The following is an 18,305-nucleotide window of genomic DNA, read 5'->3' as shown; positions in this document are numbered from 1 at the left end:
CTGACAAATTGTCCAAAACTTTAGATTTATAAATGGGCAAAACTCCCTCACCAAAGAATTCAACTCTTACTGGACTGATGCTTTGTTTACTTAACAACAGAGTTAAACTGTGTGGCCTTAAAGAGGCACAACCCTACCTCAGCAACAGGACGCCGTGCATTATAATTCTTCTCTCCTTATAAAACGGAATTATATTATGTAACATGTCGAATGCCACGGGGCAACAGCAAATTATAAAGGCTTAGACAGACAACACTGCAAACTTTGAATATTACATAATCTGTTTTCATCCCACATGTAGGACTTATTCCCAATAAAAAAAAACTGGAAGGCAACATTACTGTGATTCACTTCCACCCACGTTTCCCTACCAGCAGTTGTCTTCACTGAGAAACCAGGCGAATGCCTATACAGCAGGATGCCATCAAGTCTGATCACAGCGGTGGGGCGGGTGGGGAGAGAGGGCAAATCAAGAGGCAGTAATGAGGTGACACAGCTAAACAAGAAGATCCATATTACTGAAGTCCCAGGAAAGAATGTTACAGTATGAAGCATTGTGTTGAGATTTGACGGCGTAGGCAGGTGGAAGAGTAGTAATGAAAGCCTAGTAATTAAAGCTTTAGAACAGTGTTTCCCCAAGTTATTCCCAGTGTGACCTCATTTTAATGTCATAGACTTTATGTGACCCAGAGTAATATTTTTAAAATGGGGTCTTCGTTATTGATGCAGGATTCCGATTCTTAATGGAATATAATCATGATTATTAATGCATTAATGATCCTGATTATTGAAGGAACAGGCTCTCTCCAAAAAACAAACACCAATCTTTTCACAGGTTTGCTTTGGCAGCAGCAAGCCAGCCTCAGAAAGCAGTCCATTAGGCCGCACCCACCAAAAGAAAAACACAAGGATTTAAAGGAGCCTTGCAGTTGTCAGAAATCAGTCCGAGCTCGTGACCCCAAAATCTTGTCTCGCAATCCCACTGGGGGTCGCGACCCACAAATTGGGAGCCCTGCCTCAGAAGAAAAATAAGTGTAGGAAGTAACCATCGTCATCCTAAAGCACAGCCATATAACGTCAAAAAGCATGTGCACAACTATCTCAGATGCCAGCAGTTTTGGCATTCCTATTGCAGGGCTCTTACAATTAAAAGATACTAGTGACTTGTAGGTGCAGTCAAACGCCTGACCCACACTGGGTTCAAGCACACAGTCCATGTGTATTCAGTTACCTTGGTGTAATCCTCCTCTGTGAACACCTGATCCTTCTGCATAATCTCATGAAGCCTTGCTTTGACACGGTGCTGGCAGCTGCTGAGGGAGTTGCTGTTACTGTCCAACAGACCATTCATGTTGGCACTTTTCACCATCTGCACAAGAATTGGAGTCAGCTCGCCCTCCAGTGCTAGGAGACCCTGCAATAGAGCACAGAGGGGACAGGTTATGTATTGAGGATAACGCTACTTGGCAATGTAACATTCTTCATTTCATCTGCTCAAGCACTGGCATCAAACTCTCCTTTATATGGAATACGGGCAGCAACCCTCACTGCAGCAGTCTGATACCCTCCATCGTTCACACTTGAAAAAGCATGGTCTTGACTGTTCATGTTTTATTGAAAATGATTGCAAATTAGGTGACAGATGTTCAGAAAGATAACCTTTTACTCATGTACCTTAGCAAAAGCTGCTGCAGTCATCTGCACTCTGCCTTCATCAGACGCGTAGATCTTCAAGTCGTGCCTGTAAGTGCTGTGTAGACGAAGTAAACCGCAACCAGGAAAGCCAGCATAATCCCCTGGGGAAAAGAAACCACTTCACTTAGTGTTTAAAAGCATCCCCTCAATCAGTTGCAACGTTGGAACAGGAGTAGGTCCAGTCATACTCTCAGCCTGTTGTCATTCAGGGGACACCTATTTAAGGTGAATGGCAAAAAAAGAACCAGCGGTGGCATGAGGAAAGACCTTTCTATGCAGCGAGTAGTTAGAATCTGCAATGCACTGCCTGAGAGGGTGGTGCAGGCAGACTCAACTGTGACTTTCAAAAAGGAATTGGAGAAAAAAAAGGTCACGGGACTATGGGGAAGTGGCATGGACACAAAGGGTCAAATGGCCTCCTTCTGTGCTGTAAGCATTCCATGATTTTTAGTCCCAGTGTCATACTGGCAAATCTGTGCTGCACCCCTCCATATGAGCAGGAAAAGAGATAGAAATTTCCTCCGGCATTGCGCTCTCCTAGGTTCTATTCAGTTACTGTTTTAGTGCCAGGCAATAAATATATGGTGCTCTGATTACTAGCTCCAGATATTTAGAATCAAAGGACTGAATACAGATGAGTTTATTAATAGGAGCTGAGCTATCCTGTAATTACAACTTAATACTAAGAAATACCCTAAGATGCCAGCATTAGGCTTTCATATCTTTCTGGTTAGTTCCTTACTGTCAGCATCCCAGCTCTCTTAGAAACACTGCTCAATGAACTGTAAACCTCATTCATCAACATCATTGCTGTCCTTTGTTTTGTTTTCTCCATTCAATCCTCACTCTCCTCTTTATTGCTACCTCAGGGTTTGTAAGAGGCCTTCTTGTAAGAAACAATGATGGGCTCTTCCACCCTCATTACCAATGTTGGAATAACAATTGTGACAGCTCCTACTAACTTCCAGGGTATCAGCATCAAGGCAGCTGGTCAGGCCAGAAACCAGGGCCAAAGAAGATTGTGATTCTTAATCTGTCGTTGCAGTGAAATTAAAGGGAATAAGTTAATGGGGAGAGCGGAGGGGGGAGTAACAGCACATTTCCATGGAAGCAGAGCAGCTGCTTCCTCAGGTGCTGCCACTCTCTAGAGAAGGGTTGAAAAGTGAACCCAACCTGAACAGTGTTAGAAATCTTTCCAGGCTAAACCTGAGGCAATTTCCAAATTCTAGAAACAGTCCTGGGCATTTGGCAGCCAGCAAATACCTCCCTTCGACACAGTGCGGTCTACCGAAAAGTGGGCAGACAGGGGAGATACTGGCTTTGGAGTCTGCCAACTGTTGAAGTTTTTCAGTGATAGGTACAGCAGTGGCTGCTCTTGCCAACAATTTCCTCCAGTACAACACTTTTTTTTAAAAAGCGCAGCCTGTTATGGTCATCAATCTCTGTGAAAGCCCAGGACCATTTAATACATGCCTGAAACTCAACATCATACACTTTGAAGTGGAAGAAGAGTTATTAAAATATTGGTTCTGTGAAATAAAGAAGATCCTGTAGATTGCAGAAACATCAAAAACCAAAGTTGATCAATAGTTCCAAATGGGAATAAGCCAGATCTGCTAATTGCAGAAAATGGGGATAACAAGCCTGACAGCAACCTAGGGAATCCACCATTACATATAGCTAGGGAATATAGGAATCATCCTACTATTAGAATATTAACCTTATCAACAAGATCTTAAAGTGATTGCACCCTTTCCATTGACAATCTGGATATACATTATCAGGGTATGGAAAAGGTTGTACTGAAGATTACAAACAGTGTTTCCAGCTCATCCTTTATTGAGGAATCTCTGGTGGGGTTCCTCAATGATGTATTGTTTTATAGGGTCAGAAGTTTTGTAACATGTAATTCAGAGTGTCCTATTCTATTAAGATACAGTGGCATCCCACTAGCAATGGAAAATATTTAGTGCATACAAGACCAGTAATACCCTTAAAAGGCAAAAGACTCCACTTGTGTAGTTAAGCAATCATGGTCAACAAATGAGCTAAGAGACGGTATCAAGCTAAAAGAAAATGTTCACGTAAAAACAAGGATGAAAGAAAATCCAGTGGGCTGGAGGAGCTATAAAAAGCAGCAAAAGAAAGTAATAAGAGATGCAAAATGGGAATATGAAAAAGCTTGCAAGGGACATAAAAACCAACAGCTAAGGTTTTATAAATATATTAAGACAAAGAGAATAGTAAGTCAGAAAGTAGGCCCATGAAAAATGGATGCAAGTGAGACTTGTTAAAGGAGGATTCTATCTTTGGAGGAAGAGGATGATTACATTACACAGGGTAACATAGGATAAACGGCAGAAACAGGCCATTTGGTCCATCCAGTCCATGCTGGTGTTTATGCTCCACTCAAGCTTCCTCCCATCTTTTCTCATCTAAATCTACCATTATAACCATCTATTCCCTTCTCCCTATTATGCTTCTCTAGCTTCCCCTTAAATGCATAATACTATTCGCTTCAACCACTCCCTGCAGTAGCAAGTTTCACATTCTTAACACACTTTAGGTGAAGAATTTCCATAGAACTGAAATAACACCAGTACAAGAAAACCTAAAATTAAGTTGAGGAGAGGTACTTAGTAGATTTAATACAAGTTTTTTTTAAAAAAAACCAAGCTCCCATGGGTTTCTCCACACTGTCATGTCTGGTAATGAAAAGGATACCTTTGGTTTGAATACATTACCAAATCAAAGTGAACAGAATTTAAGAATTTGGAGTACAGGGAGGATCCCAATTCCAGATTATTGTTATTGTTAGGGTAATGGAAGGTTCACTCTTTTTGTGAATCACTCTGCAATTAGTCTGTTTCATTTCTGCTTTAACCAACTAGAATGGTGTGCAGATGAAATCAGTCCCGGGGTTGGGCATGCAAGAGGGATAAATATGGTGTTAATTCATCACACACTGAGGTGGGAAACACTCAATAAAACCCTTACCACAGTCAACAGGAGATTCACAGCTCAAACCTGTGCTGCTATCATCTATATTCAAGTAAAGGTAGGAGGGAAAGATAAATGAATTAACTTTATTCACCCCTCATACCCAAAGAGATTCTGAATCAATAATAACTTGAATACATGCATTATCTTTAACATAATAAAATGGTCAAGCAGGATATCAAGTTTGCCCACTATTGAGTTCAACCTGAATATGTAGAGAGGGAGGGAGACTATTGTATGGAGATTTACCAGAAGTCAAATAGGATAGTTTCAGTGATGCAATCTTAATTTGGAGGAAGCTCTTGCTCATACACAACTTGATGTCAGAAAAGCAACCGGAGACCCAGCAAAAGACATGAAGCCAGGATTAATGGCAGAGAGATCGGAGAGTTGAGTGCCATCATACATATGAAAGCTAAGCCCATGCCATCGGATGATGCCACCTAGGGGCTGCATGTAGACGAGAGAAAGAAAGTGAGATGAAATGTTGTACATGCCCGAGGTGGCTGTTTAGGGATGGTGGGGGGGTAAACCACTGCTGGATAATTGCTGGCTATAGCAGAGCAAGCAGAACAGGTAAAAAAACTAAGTAAATTCCATTTATACTCAGACTATATTCCAAAGTGCTATTTAATTATTCAATAAATACACTACACTATTTATGCACCTACGCTAAAGTTCAAGACTAAATCTAAAGGCAGCCATTTTTGTTGTAATCTGCAACTACTGAAACCATACATTGTTTGATTTATGGTCACAATCACAAGAACAAACTGAAGGCTAGATTGAGTTACCATCCCAATTACTTCCCACTTCTCTTCTGAAGGTAACCGCTTCCACTGGGATACAAATCCACGATGTTTACTGTCCACTGCCTCACCCAGGAAGCATTCTTCATGTAAGCTATTCAACTGGAGAGGCAGCACAATTGACCCCAACTGTAACATCCAAAGCAACATTCTAGCAGAGGTTTCTGAATAGCATCCAATGGTAAGAATCCTAGTAGATTTATTTCCTCCCTTGCCTAAGGACATCAGGGCAAGTTGCTGGGCATCTTGCTGTCACACTTAACTAAGTTTTCCATAGTGAACAATTCTGGTGTCGCAAGTTACAGAGTAGCCCAGGGATCCAGTTTCATTTTATCCTTCGGCTCATCCGACGCCTCAACAAGAAACTTTTTCTCTTTCTCTCAAGTGCTAAGGAACGCAAGCTCCAACAACTCATCGACACCAACACCCATCTAGGACCCTCCACCCCGGCCTGTCCCTCCGTCCCCACCCCATCTTCCAATCCCAGCCCCAGCCGTGTATTCACTATACCCCCTGACCTTCCCCTCTCCGATGCTGAACGTTCAGTGCTCAACAAAGGACTTAGTTTCATACCCTTACGCCCTCACCTCAATGAATTTCGGGCTCGGCATGATACTGAACTCTTCTTCCGCCGTCTTCGTCTCCGGGCTCACTTCTTTGGGCAGGAGTCCTCTCCCAGTTCAACCGATCCTTTTACCCATCTCCAATATTCTCCCTCCACCTGGACCCCTCCCTCTGGATTCTTACCTTCTCTCGATCTTTTCATTGAGAACTGTCGGCGCGACATTAGTCGTCTCAATTTCTCTGCTCCTCTCAACCATTCTAACCTGTCTCTCTCTGAACTTACTGCACTCCATTCTCTCAGGTCCAACCCTGACATTATCATCAAACCCGCTGACAAGGGTGGTGCTGTTGTTGTCTGGCGCACTGACCTCTACCTCGCGGAGGCTGAGCGTCAACTCGCAAACACTTCCTCCTACCTCTCCCTGGACCATGACCCCACCACTGAACATCAAGCCATTGTTTCCAGGACTGTCACTGACCTCATCTCCTCTGGGGATCTCCCTCCCACAGCTTCCAACCTGATAGTCGCCCAACCTCGGATGGCCCGCTTCTATCTCCTATCCAAAATCCACAAACAGAACTGCCCTGGTAGACCGATCGTCTCAGCTTGCTCCTGCCCCACAGAACTCATTTCTCGTTATCTTGACTCCCTTCTCTCTCCCCTTGTCCAGTCCCTTCCCACCTACATCCGTGATTCCTCTGACACCTTACGTCACATCAACAATTTCCAGTTCCCTGGCCCCAACCGCTTCCTCTTCACCATGGACGTCCAATCCCTCTACACCTCCATCCCCCACCAGGATGGTCTGAGGGCCCTTAGCTTCTTCCTCGAACAGAGGCCCGAACAATCCCCATCCACCACTACTCTCCTCTGTGTGGCTGAACTTGTTCTCACGCTGAACAATTTCTCCTTCAACTCCTCTCACTTCCTCCAAATAAAAGGTGTGGTTATGGGTACCCGCATGGGCCCCAGCTATGCCTGTCTCTTTGTGGGGTATGTGGAACATTCCTTGTTGCAGTCTTACTCCGGCCCCCTTCCACAACTCTTTCTCCGGTACATCGATGATTACTTCGGTGCCGCTTCATGCTCTCGTCAGGACTTGGAAAAATTTATTAATTTTGCTTCCAATCTCCACCCCTCCATCATTTTCACGTGGTCCATCTCTGACACTTCCCTTCCCTTCCTTGACCTCTCTGTCTCAATCTCTGGTGATAGACTGTCCACCAATATCCATTACAAACCCACCGACTCCCACAGCTATCTCGACTACAGCTCCTCACACCCTGCTTCCTGTAAGGACTCCATCCCATTCTCTCAGTTCCTTCGCCTCTGTCGCATCTGTTCCGATGATGCTACATTCAAAAATAGTTCCTCTGACATGTCCTCCTTCTTCCTTAACCGAGGTTTTCCACCCACAGTCGTTGACAGGGCCCTCAACCGTGTCCGGCCCATCTCCCGCGCATCCGCCCTCACGCCTTCTCCTTCCTCCCAGAAACATGATAGGGTCCCCCTTGTCCTCACTTATCACCCCACCAGCCTCTGCATTCAAAGGATCATCCTCCGCCATTTCCGCCAACTCCAGCATGATGCCACCACCAAACACATCTTCCCTTCACCCCCCTTATCGGCATTCCGTAGGGATCGCTCCCTCCGGGACACCCTGGTCCACTCCTCCATCACCCCCTACTCCTCAACCCCCTCCTATGGCACCACCCCATGCCCACGCAAAAGATGCAACACCTGCCCCTTCACTTCCTCTCTCCTCACCGTCCAAGGACCCAAACACTCCTTTCAAGTGAAGCAGCATTTCACTTGCATTTCCCCCAACTTAGTCTACTGCATTTGTTGCTCCCAATGTGGTCTCCTCTACATTGGAGAGACCAAACGTAAACTGGGCGACCGCTTTGCAGAACACCTGCGGTCTGCCCGCAAGAATGACCCAAACCTCCCTGTCGCTTGCCATTTTAACACTCCACCCTGCTCTCTTGCCCACATGTCTGTCCTTGGCTTGCTGCATTGTTCCAGTGAAGCCCAACGCAAACTGGAGGAACAACACCTCATCTTCCGACTAGGCACTTTACAGCCTTCCGGACTGAATATTGAATTCAACAACTTTAGGTCATGAGCTCCCTCCCCTATCCCCACCCCCTTTCTGTTTCCCCCTTCCCTTTTTATTCCAATAAATTATAAAGATTTTCCTTTTCCCACCTATTTCCATTATTAAAAAAAACCCCCCACTAGAGCTATACCTTGAGTGCCCTACCATCCATTCTTAATTAGCACATTCGTTTAGATAATATCACCAACTTTAACACCTATGTGTTCTATTGTACTATTGTCATTGACATCTTTTGATGATCTGCTTCTATCACTGCTTGTTTGTCCCTACAACCACACCCCCCCCTCCACCTCTCTGTCTCTCTATCTCTCCGCCCCCCACACACACACCTTAAACCAGCTTATGTTTCAACTCTTTCTTGGACTCGAACTCAAGTTCTGTCGAAGGGTCATGAGGACTCGAAACGTCAACTCTTTTCTTCTCCGCCGATGCTGCCAGACCTGCTGAGTTTTTCCAGGTAATTCTGTTTTTGTATTAAAACAATAAGAGTTCCTGGCCCCCACTAACATTTGAAACAGCAGTCAATTTTGTCTTTGAGTAACTCTGTTATTTAAAATTATAAACACAGCCTTTGAGGAAATAGTTGAAGTTTCTGGTTTTGTAACCATGTCAAGGGCTAAAAATTTAAAAATAGGTATGGTAAGATCATTGACTTCTGCCTGGGAATGAAAAAAAGTCATTCATTTCCAGCTAGCAACCGTGGAAAAAGGGTTAAATATTAAAACCACTCACAGCTTAAAACAGGGCTGAATCTCTGCCTGGTAAACTCGCACTCACAAGACATTACTAATCTCACAAAACCCATCTGGCAACATGCTCATGCAGGACAGTCCTGTCTCAGTCAGATATCACAGATACAAGCTGTGGTGATGGAATACTGGAATTAAAAGGATTTTCACAATCAGAATCCTCCCTCTCCACCAAGTTATGCACAGGGTCAGAAATCCATTTCACGTTCCTTCAGCTGGTTTGCTTATGGGTTGGTCAGCAGCTGATGATTTGTTTTAAATCCTCCACATAGTCTTGGGGCTCAGAGGAGCCCAATTCTCACCGTCATATTTGCTTCTTCACTGACGTGTGTGATTGGTCAGTCTCTGCTGGGGACTACATTCACCTGTTACTCTCGGAACATCATTTTGATGTAATTCCTCACATATGTTCTATAGCTTTGTTATTTCAAATGCCAGTCTCATTGCAATTCATGCCTTTGAAATTGAGGGAATAAAACTTTAACTTTATAGAAAACAAACTGTGAGGACCACATAAAATGAATATAATCCTGTGACAACTAAATGTAATTATTTTTATACAACAGAAAACTCAGGGACTTGCTGGGGGCAAAACAATAACTTGGAAGGGGAGATAGGAATTAAACTTCTCTAGTAAAAAGCAAATGGAAACGCACAGGAGGTCATAGTCAAAGGGCAGGATTTTCTCGTCAGCGATTTGGGGGCGGGGCCCGCTCGTCAAGGGGAAAATGACGCAGGATGACGTTGGGAGGAACCCCTGGCATCATCCCGGTCCCTTTAAATTTTCAGGAAGGCGGGCGGATAGCGAAATCAGCTGTCCACCCGCCGACCTGTCAATGGCCAATTGAGGCCATTGTTAGGGTAATTAAAGTAATTAAAAGGCCCTGCCCATCCAACCTTAAGGCTGGCGGGCAGGCCAGGAGCCCCAGGGGGCTTCTGATCATACATGAAACCTCCTCCACTGGCGGGATGAGGTTTCATGTCCGTTTTTAAAAACTCTAATAAATGTAATGTTATATTTATTAACGTCCCATCTTGTGTGATATTGTCACATGAGGGGGGACATGTTAAAAAATAGAAAAATAAAAATATTAAGTTTTTTTTAAGGCTGTCACTAATCTCCCTGAGACAGCACTTAGTCTCAGGGAGCAGTGCACTTTGACAGCTGGGGATTCCCTCCCCACCCCCGCAAAGGAAGTGCACAGCGCTTCCTGTCAGGCAGGCCGCAGGGCGGGGCCTTAATTGGCCCGCCCACTCAAAATGGCGGCGGGCCCCGTTTTGGCGGCGGGGGTCGGCTGTCCGCCTGCCTCCAAGTCGGTGGGGCCCACATGCCCACCAAGTGCAAAACTCTGCCCATAGAGTCATAGAGGTCTACAGCCCATCGAGTCTGCGCTGGTACCTAACTATTCTAATCCCACTTTCCAGCACTAGGCCCATAGCCCTGTATGCCATGGCATTGCAAGTGCACATCCAAATATTTCTTAAATGTTATGAGGGTTTCTGTCTCTACCACCCTTTCAGGCAGTGAGTTCCAGATTCCCACCACCCTCTGGGTCAAAAAATTCTTCCTCACATCTCCTCTAAACCTCCTGCCCCTTACCTTAAATCTGTGCCCCCTGGTTATTGAAGCCTCCACCAAAGGGAAAAGTTCCTTCCTGTCTACCCTATCTATGCCCCTCAATTTTATACACCTCAATCATGTCCCCCCCATCAATCTCCTCTGATCCAGGGAAAATAACCCTAGTCTATCCAATCTCTCCTCATAACTAAAACTCTTCAGCCCAGGCAATATCCTGGTGAATCTCCTCTGCACTCTCTCTAGTGCAATCACATCCTTCCTATAATGGTCCTCTTATGCTTTTCTCTTTACGCATGTTGATGGAGCAGGTCACGTATCTCCGCCGCTTCAGGTTATGTCTCAAAGTAATACAACTCAACATTCTGATATCAACTAAGCCATAAGTTGGGGGAAAATGGCAATATTATCTGAGGGTACACATGATTGGAAAAAAGTGATTTCTACATTGATTTCATTTTGGTGATCATGTTTTCCAACTTCATGCAAAAATATCCATGAAAGGTTTATGCTGATACTATAATTTTAGTTATACAGATAACAATAGAATGTACATTAGTCATTTTACTATATTTGTACTTAGCAAGGGAGAGGCAGGAGTGTCCAAGGTTTTAATTTTGTGGATCAACTCCATATGTACCAAAGATCCCAGTACTCCACCTACATCTCAGGTTGCTAATACTGAAAGGCCTTGGTGTTCTGGCTGAAGGTTTATCCATCAACGAGGCAAACAGCTCCAAGGACAGCCCATTCCAAAAGGCACAAAATTCAAATAGGGCAAACCAGCAAAAAGAAATACTGAAGAAAATGTGAATAAGGAACAGAATGCCCGTGCTTGAAGGTAGCATGTGGCCCTAGGGCTACAGGTTGGACATCTTTGCTGCGAGGGAGAGATTCCAGTGTCTATAAAAGAGAATGCAGGCAAGACAAGTTACCTCATTTCTCTTCAACTGTGTGTAATTACACAATAGAAACAGCGCTGTACCATGTAGCTTCATTTTCAAAGGTATAGTTTATTACAATTGTTTCTCAATTGCAACATATTGTTTTATATTCCATCCAGCCACACAAGGTACAGTATCCAGATACCCATGGTACAGCAACAGCTACCAGCATCCCAATACATATGTCACAGAAACCATCACAGCATCCAACTATACAGTGAAATCTGGAGAAGAATCCTGTGGAGTGCCAGCAATGTTACAGATGCTGCTGCATTTCCAGTTGTGTCAGTAACTGGTGGGTTTTGATCGTATCCCAGGATTTTGTGTATGACTGTATTATTGCAATGAAATGACCACTCTCCTGTGGGGTCCAAGCTATGCAGGGGGTACCGCTGAACCACTTCTTCTATCGGTGGAAGGTTTCAGTCGGTGAATTTCAAACTTTGTGCGAGTGACACCCTGGAAATATTCAAATACCACTGCAGATCCCTTACAAAAACAGGATTACCTGGAAAAACTCAGCAGGTCTGGCAGCATCGGCGGAGAAGAAAAGAGTTGACGTTTCGAGTCCTCATGACCCTTCGAAAGAACTTGAGTTCGAGTCCAAGAAAGAGTTGAAATATAAGCTGGTTCAAGGTGTGGGGGGGTGGGGGGGTGGAGAGAGAGAGAGAAGTGGAGGGGGTTGATGTGGTTGTAGGGACTAACGAGCAGTGATAGAAGCAGATCATCAAAAGATGTCACCAATAATAGAACAAAAGAACACACAGGTGTTAAAAACAAAAAAACTGCAGATGCTGGAAATCCAAAACAAAAACAGAATTACCTGGAAAAACTCAGCAGGTCTGGCAGCATCGGCGGAGAAGAAAAGAGTTGACGTTTCGAGTCCTCATGACCCTTCGACAGAACTAGGTGTTAAAGTTGGTGATATTATCTAAACGAATGTGCTAATTAAGAATGGATGGTAGGGCACTCAAAGTATAGCTCTAGTGGGGGTGGGGAGAGCATTCAGGTAATGAGGACTCGAAACGTCAACTCTTTTCTTCTCCACCGATGCTGCCAGACCTGCTGAGTTTTTCCAGGTAATTCTGTTTTTGTTTTGGATTTCTAGCATCCGCAGTTTTTTTGTTTTTTATCACTGCAGATCCCTTATCCAAATGTTTCAAAAGCAAGGGGCCAGTGAACCAAAAGGAGTCAGTGATATTACCATTAACAGAAATGCCATGCTTGAAATGTCAACCTGTCAGAATTACGGACACAATACAGGTTCTGACTTTGTGGGAGCCAGGGATCCTAGCCTGAAAGCAGCTAGCTTCTGTCAGAATCACAGTATGATAAGGAGGCGGCAACACTTCAACATGACAAAACCTCTCACAAACCACACAATACATTTAGAAACTGTGCTTTGTAAATCTACTACTACATCAAAATGAACCTACCTTGGCCTCCAGGGTACATGCATCTGAATGCTCGTCCAAGCTCCTCTGCTTGTACCCTGCCTGCTGGGGTCAGCTCCCCTCCCCATTTCAACACCAGAAGTAGTGACGGATCGTTCCTCCTTGAATCTGCAAAACAGCCAAGTCACAGCAGTTAACACTATCAACAGTATTTAATTTTTGAACACATTACAATATTTGCTATAATCAATGACATAAAAACTTTCACCCACCCCAAGCCTCCTTCAACAGCACCTTCCAAACCCACGACCACTACCATCTAGAAGGACAAGGACACATGGGAACACCACCACCTGGAAGTTCCCCTCCAAGTCACTCGCCATCCTGACTTGGAAATATATCATCGTTCCTTCACTGTCGCTGGGTCAAAATCCTGGAGCTCCCTCCCTAACAGCACTGTGGATGTACCTACACCACAGGGTTTGCAGCAATTCAAGAAGGTAACTCACCACCATCACCTTCTCAAAGGCAATTAGGGAGGGAAATAAATGCTGGACTAGCCAGCGACACTCACATTCCACGATTGAATAAAAAAAAACTAAGTTGGTAAAAGGTGTTTAAAATGTGCCATGCAAACCAGAAGATCTTGGGTTTGATCTGCAGCCATCTGTTAGAGGGACAGTAGAGGAGCTGCAATGGACCTCGGCATTCATTCACTGGGAAAGGAGGAAAATCATTCAGTGTTCTGGTCATCCACACTGCTGGAAAGTGTGCGGATGTGGGCTTTGATCAAGGACAGAGTCAGCTTGGCTATGCCATCTTGCCCAGGATTGAATAGTTTGCCAATACCCCTTATCTGGACTCATATTTGAAGAAGGCCTCTTGAATGAGAAACTGTAGGTCGGTTATCACCACTCCACCTTGCCCAGAGTTAAAAGATCACGGGGGAGAGAGAAACAGAGGGTTAATGTTCTGAGTCCATATAACTCTTCTTCACAGTTCTGAAGAATCATATGGACTGGAAACATTCACTCTGTTTCTCTCTCCACAGATGCTGCCAGGCCTGCCGAGTCTTTCCAGCATTTTCGATTTTAATTTCAGGTTTCCAGCATCCACGGGCAGAATTTTCTGCCTGCCGGGTGGGCCTGACCCAATCTCTGGAGGGCAGGGAGCCGATCCCCGCCGGAGAAGCGGGCCCTGTCGCCATTTTACGTGGGCGGGCCAATTAAGGCCCAGCGTGATATCCAGCGGGAAGCGCTATGTGCAAGCGGGGGTGATTCCCAAAAAGCGAGGGTGCGGTCTTTTGAACGTGCGCACGATAGAGCGCACATCTCCCTGGGGCTAAGTGCAGCCTCAGGGAGATCGCTGACACTTTTAAAAATAGAAAAAAAAATTTCCTAACATGTCCCCCTCATGTGACAATGTCAACTGAGATGGGACATGTTCATAATTAACATAATAACTTTATTAACATTTTTGCAACCCTGCATGAAACCTCATCCCGCCAGTGGATGAGGTTTCACGTTTTCTCTATTTGCCACTGGGGCTCCTGGCCAACCCGCCAACCTTAAGGTTGGACGGGCAGGTCCTTTAACTGTTTAAATGACTCTGTCAATAGCCTCAATTGGCCATTGACAGGTGGGTGGGCGCACAGCTGATTTTGTTGCGGGCCCCCTGCCTGAAAATTTAAATGGGGCGCGGTGATGTCGGGGGTTCCGCCCGACCTCATCCCACGTCGGCGAGTGGGCCCCACCCCCTGCTCGCTGACGGCAAAATTCTGCCCCCCATCTTTTATTTAAAAGATCACGTGCTCATGTTTAATTTTAATCTAGCAACTATGACACAATCCAGGCTGACACTCCCAGCACAGTTCGGAGAGGGTTCCGCACTGTTGGAGATGCCATTTTTCAAATAAATGAAAAACAAAGTCTGTCCTCTCAGGTGGATGCACCTAACTGTAAATTCCATACCTTCTTCTTCACTGGAAGTTTTGGGTTGCCCGTGAGGCAAGTATGTCATCTGAACCTTCCTGTTGATCCCAGAAAAATGACCGTACCTGTAAACAAAAAATACACTGAAGTGAAGAAGTGAAAAGAAAGTTCATGAATGACAGCATTCAAATTGAAAAACAGAAAAATACTGAAAGAACACAGCAGATTGGTCAGCCTCTAAAAGATTTAGGTAGAGCAGAGTTGCAAAGGGTGACGATTCACCCACTATCTTGAGCAGCAGCTGCAATAGGTGGTGTTCCGGTGGCAGTTGAAGGAGGCAAACGTCTTCTTAAAAAACCCCAGTAAACATCAGAAACCTTGTTCCAGCCCAAAATTAGCTAACAGTAACGTCAAGAAATTGGAGCAGTTTTAAAAACAGACACAAACTCTAAATGTATTAACATAGTGACATTCGTATTGTAATTACTTTCTCCCTTGGAGCACTTACATTTCCAGCACAGTCTTCAGTTGCTCCAGTTTGGATTTCTTCTCCTCTATTTCACAGTCGTTACGCTGCCCCAGTTCAGCTAGAAGCTCACGGGTGATGTCTAGAACTTCCTAAGAAACAAGAGCCGACAAGTGCAACCAGATTCAAGAGCACAAGACGACGCTAACACCACCCCCTGACAGGGGAGCACACAGCACTAGTCCCAACGCAAGCTTCTCCTCATAAAAGCAAAAATCTGCGGATCCTGGAAATCTGAAATGAAAACAGAAAATGCCGGAAAAATTCAGCAGGTCTGGCAGCACCCGTGGAAATGTCTTCTTCACAGAGGCTGCCAGACCTGCTGAGTTTTTCCAGCCTTTTCTGTTTTCATTACAGCTTCTCCTGATGCTGCTTTTGAAACGGGTGTTTACGGTCTCCTCTGGAGGCAGCATTGCTGCCAGTGGCAAAGATAAACAACTCCTTTCACAAAGTGCAGCATATGTTCTTAGATTGTGTTACAAACCACATTCTAAACTTACTTCATATAACAGGGGGACGCGATCCACCCAATGGGCAAAGAAAATTGAAGGGCTATTTGATACAGGTGTACAAGATTATGACAGGTTTCAGTAAGCTAGACAAAATTAACCTGTTCCCAGCTGATGGTACAAGGGCTAGAGGACACAGATTTACAGCAGTGGACAAGAGACACAGGGGCAGATATGTGAGGAAGAACATTTTTTTGCAGCGAGTGGTAATGACTTGGAGCTCACTACCCATGAGGATTGTGGAAGTGGAGGTAATTAATGATTTCTTAAGGAAATTGGATGGGCACCTGAAGGAATTTAAATGCAGGGCTACGGGAATAGAGTAAAGGAATAGAAGAGTCAGGGTCTGACTGGATTGCTCTGAAGAGAGTAAGAATGAAACGATAGACTGAATGGCCTCCTTCTGTGCTATAATGACTCTATAATAGGGCAAAAGGGCACTTCACCAGGGAAATAGCTTACAAACCAAAACCTAACAAAATATGATCAGAAACACAATGTTCTATTATTTCAATACTGAGCAGTTTAAACAGAGGCAAAGAACCCTGCGGCCCTGCCAATCAAGGATAGCCCTTTGTGATGCATGGTAGAGGGAGACCTTGGAAATGGAGGGAACTCTGATCATATTTTGTTAGGTCAAAAGCAAAAAACTGCGGATGCTGGAAATCCAAAACAAAATACCTGGAAAAACTCAGCAGGTCTGGCAGCATCTGCGGAGAGGAACACAGTTAACGTTGAGAGTCCATATGACTCTTTAACAGAACTAAATAAAAAAAGAGGTGAAATATAAACTGGTTTAAGTTGGCCGGTTTTTGGGCGGTGGGGGGGCGGTGACAGGTAGAGCTGGATAGAGGGCCAGTGAGGGTGGAGATAGCCAAAAGGTGTCATAGACAAAAGGTTAGGTTTTGGTTTGTAAGCTATTTCCCTGGTGAAGTGCCCATTTGCCCTAGTGTAGAGAGAGAGAGTCATTATAGCACAGAAGGAGGTCACTCAGTCTATCTTTTCCATTCTTACTCTCTATAGAGCAATCCAGTCAGTCCCTGGCCCTTCTATTCCTTTACTCTATTCCCATAGCCCTGCACTTAAATTCCTTCAGATGCCCATCCAACTTCCTTAAGAAATCATTAATTGCCTCCACTTCCTAGGAAATACAGCAGGATCAGGAATCTACTGTATTGTCCGTCAATGGAAGGATGAACTAGAGACTGAGGCTGGGAAAATAATAATGGGGAACCAGGAAATGGCAGAAGGAGTTGAATAAATACTTTAATTCAGTCTTCATGGTAGAAGATACTAATAGCCTTCAAAAAATACTAAATAATCACAGGGCAAAAGAGGGGGAGGAAATAAATATAATAACTACCACCAGAGAAAAAGTACTAGGGAAACTAATGGGGCTAAAGACCGTAAAGTCCCCTGGACCTGATGGGTTGCATCCTAGGATATTAAATAGTGGATGCACAGGTAGTAATCTTCCAAGAATCCTTAGATTTTGGAAAAGTCCCAGAGCATTGGAAAACTGCCAATGTAATGCCCATATTTAAAAAGGAAAGGAGACAAAACACAGGTAACGAGGGGCCAGTTATCTCAACGTCTGTCATTGGGAAAATGTTGGGGTCTATTATAAAGGATGTAATAGCAGAGCATTTAGGAATACATAATCTAATCAAGCAGTGTCAGCATGGCTACATGAAGGGGAAATCATGCCTAACAAATTTATTAGAATTCTTTGGGGAGGTAACAAGCAGGGGATAAAGGAACCAGTAGATGTAATGTATTTGGATTTCCAAAAGGTATTTGATAAGGTACCGCACATAAGGTTACTTAATAAGATAACAGTCCATAGTGTTGGGGGTAGTATATTAGGATGGATAGAGGATTGGCTAACTAATAGAAGACAGAGAGTTGGGATAAGGGGGGCATTTTCGAGGTGGCAACCTGTAACTAGTGGAGTGCCACAGGGATCAGTGCTGGGGCCTCAATTATTTACAATACATGTTAATGGCTTAGATGAGGGAAGTGAATGTACTATTGCCAAGTTTGCGGATGACACAAAAATAGGTGGGAAAGCAAGTGGTGAGGATAACACAAAGAGTCTACAGAGGGATATAGACAGATTAAGTGAGTGGGCAAAAGCTTGGCAGATGGAATATAATGTGGGAAAATGTGAGATTATGCACTTTTACATGAAGAATAGAGGAACTGAATATTATTTAAATGGAGAAAGACTGCAGGAGGCTGCAGCAGAGGGATTTGGGGATCCTTGTATGCTGGCTTTTTGGGATTCATGCACAAGTTCAACAGGTAATATGGAAGGCAAATGGAACGTTTGCCTTTATTTCAAAGGGAATGGAGTATAAAAATAGGGAAGTCTTGCTAAAACTATATAAGGCACTAGTTAGGCCACAGCTAGAATATTTTGAACAATTTTGGTCCCCTAAGCAGTCCAGAGAAGGTTCACTAGGTTGATCCCAGGGATGGAGGGATT

The 18,305-nt window shown here is 44.3% G+C and overlaps 1 protein-coding gene across 11 annotated transcripts in view; it reads right to left on the bottom strand.

Annotated features, from left to right (window-relative positions):
* Nucleotides 1-18,305, bottom strand: part of LOC121271927 (inositol hexakisphosphate and diphosphoinositol-pentakisphosphate kinase 2-like) — a 125,092-nt gene that overhangs the window by 53,991 nt on the left and 52,796 nt on the right. For all 11 annotated transcript variants that reach the window (XM_041178179.1, XM_041178169.1, XM_041178171.1 and 8 more), the window contains 5 exons: nt 15,291-15,400; nt 14,822-14,907; nt 12,894-13,019; nt 1,675-1,796; nt 1,232-1,414 (listed from right to left, as the gene is read on the bottom strand). In XM_041178179.1, the coding sequence (XP_041034113.1) occupies nt 1,232-1,414; nt 1,675-1,796; nt 12,894-13,019; nt 14,822-14,907; nt 15,291-15,400 (627 nt within the window). The remainder of the gene's footprint in view (nt 1-1,231; nt 1,415-1,674; nt 1,797-12,893; nt 13,020-14,821; nt 14,908-15,290; nt 15,401-18,305) is intronic.

Source organism: Carcharodon carcharias, chromosome 32 (assembly GCF_017639515.1).
Source record: "Carcharodon carcharias isolate sCarCar2 chromosome 32, sCarCar2.pri, whole genome shotgun sequence".
Taxonomy (NCBI): domain Eukaryota; kingdom Metazoa; phylum Chordata; class Chondrichthyes; order Lamniformes; family Lamnidae; genus Carcharodon; species Carcharodon carcharias.
The sequence above is the reverse complement of the archived record's forward strand: the minus strand, read 5'-3'. Positions and strand labels throughout refer to the sequence as shown.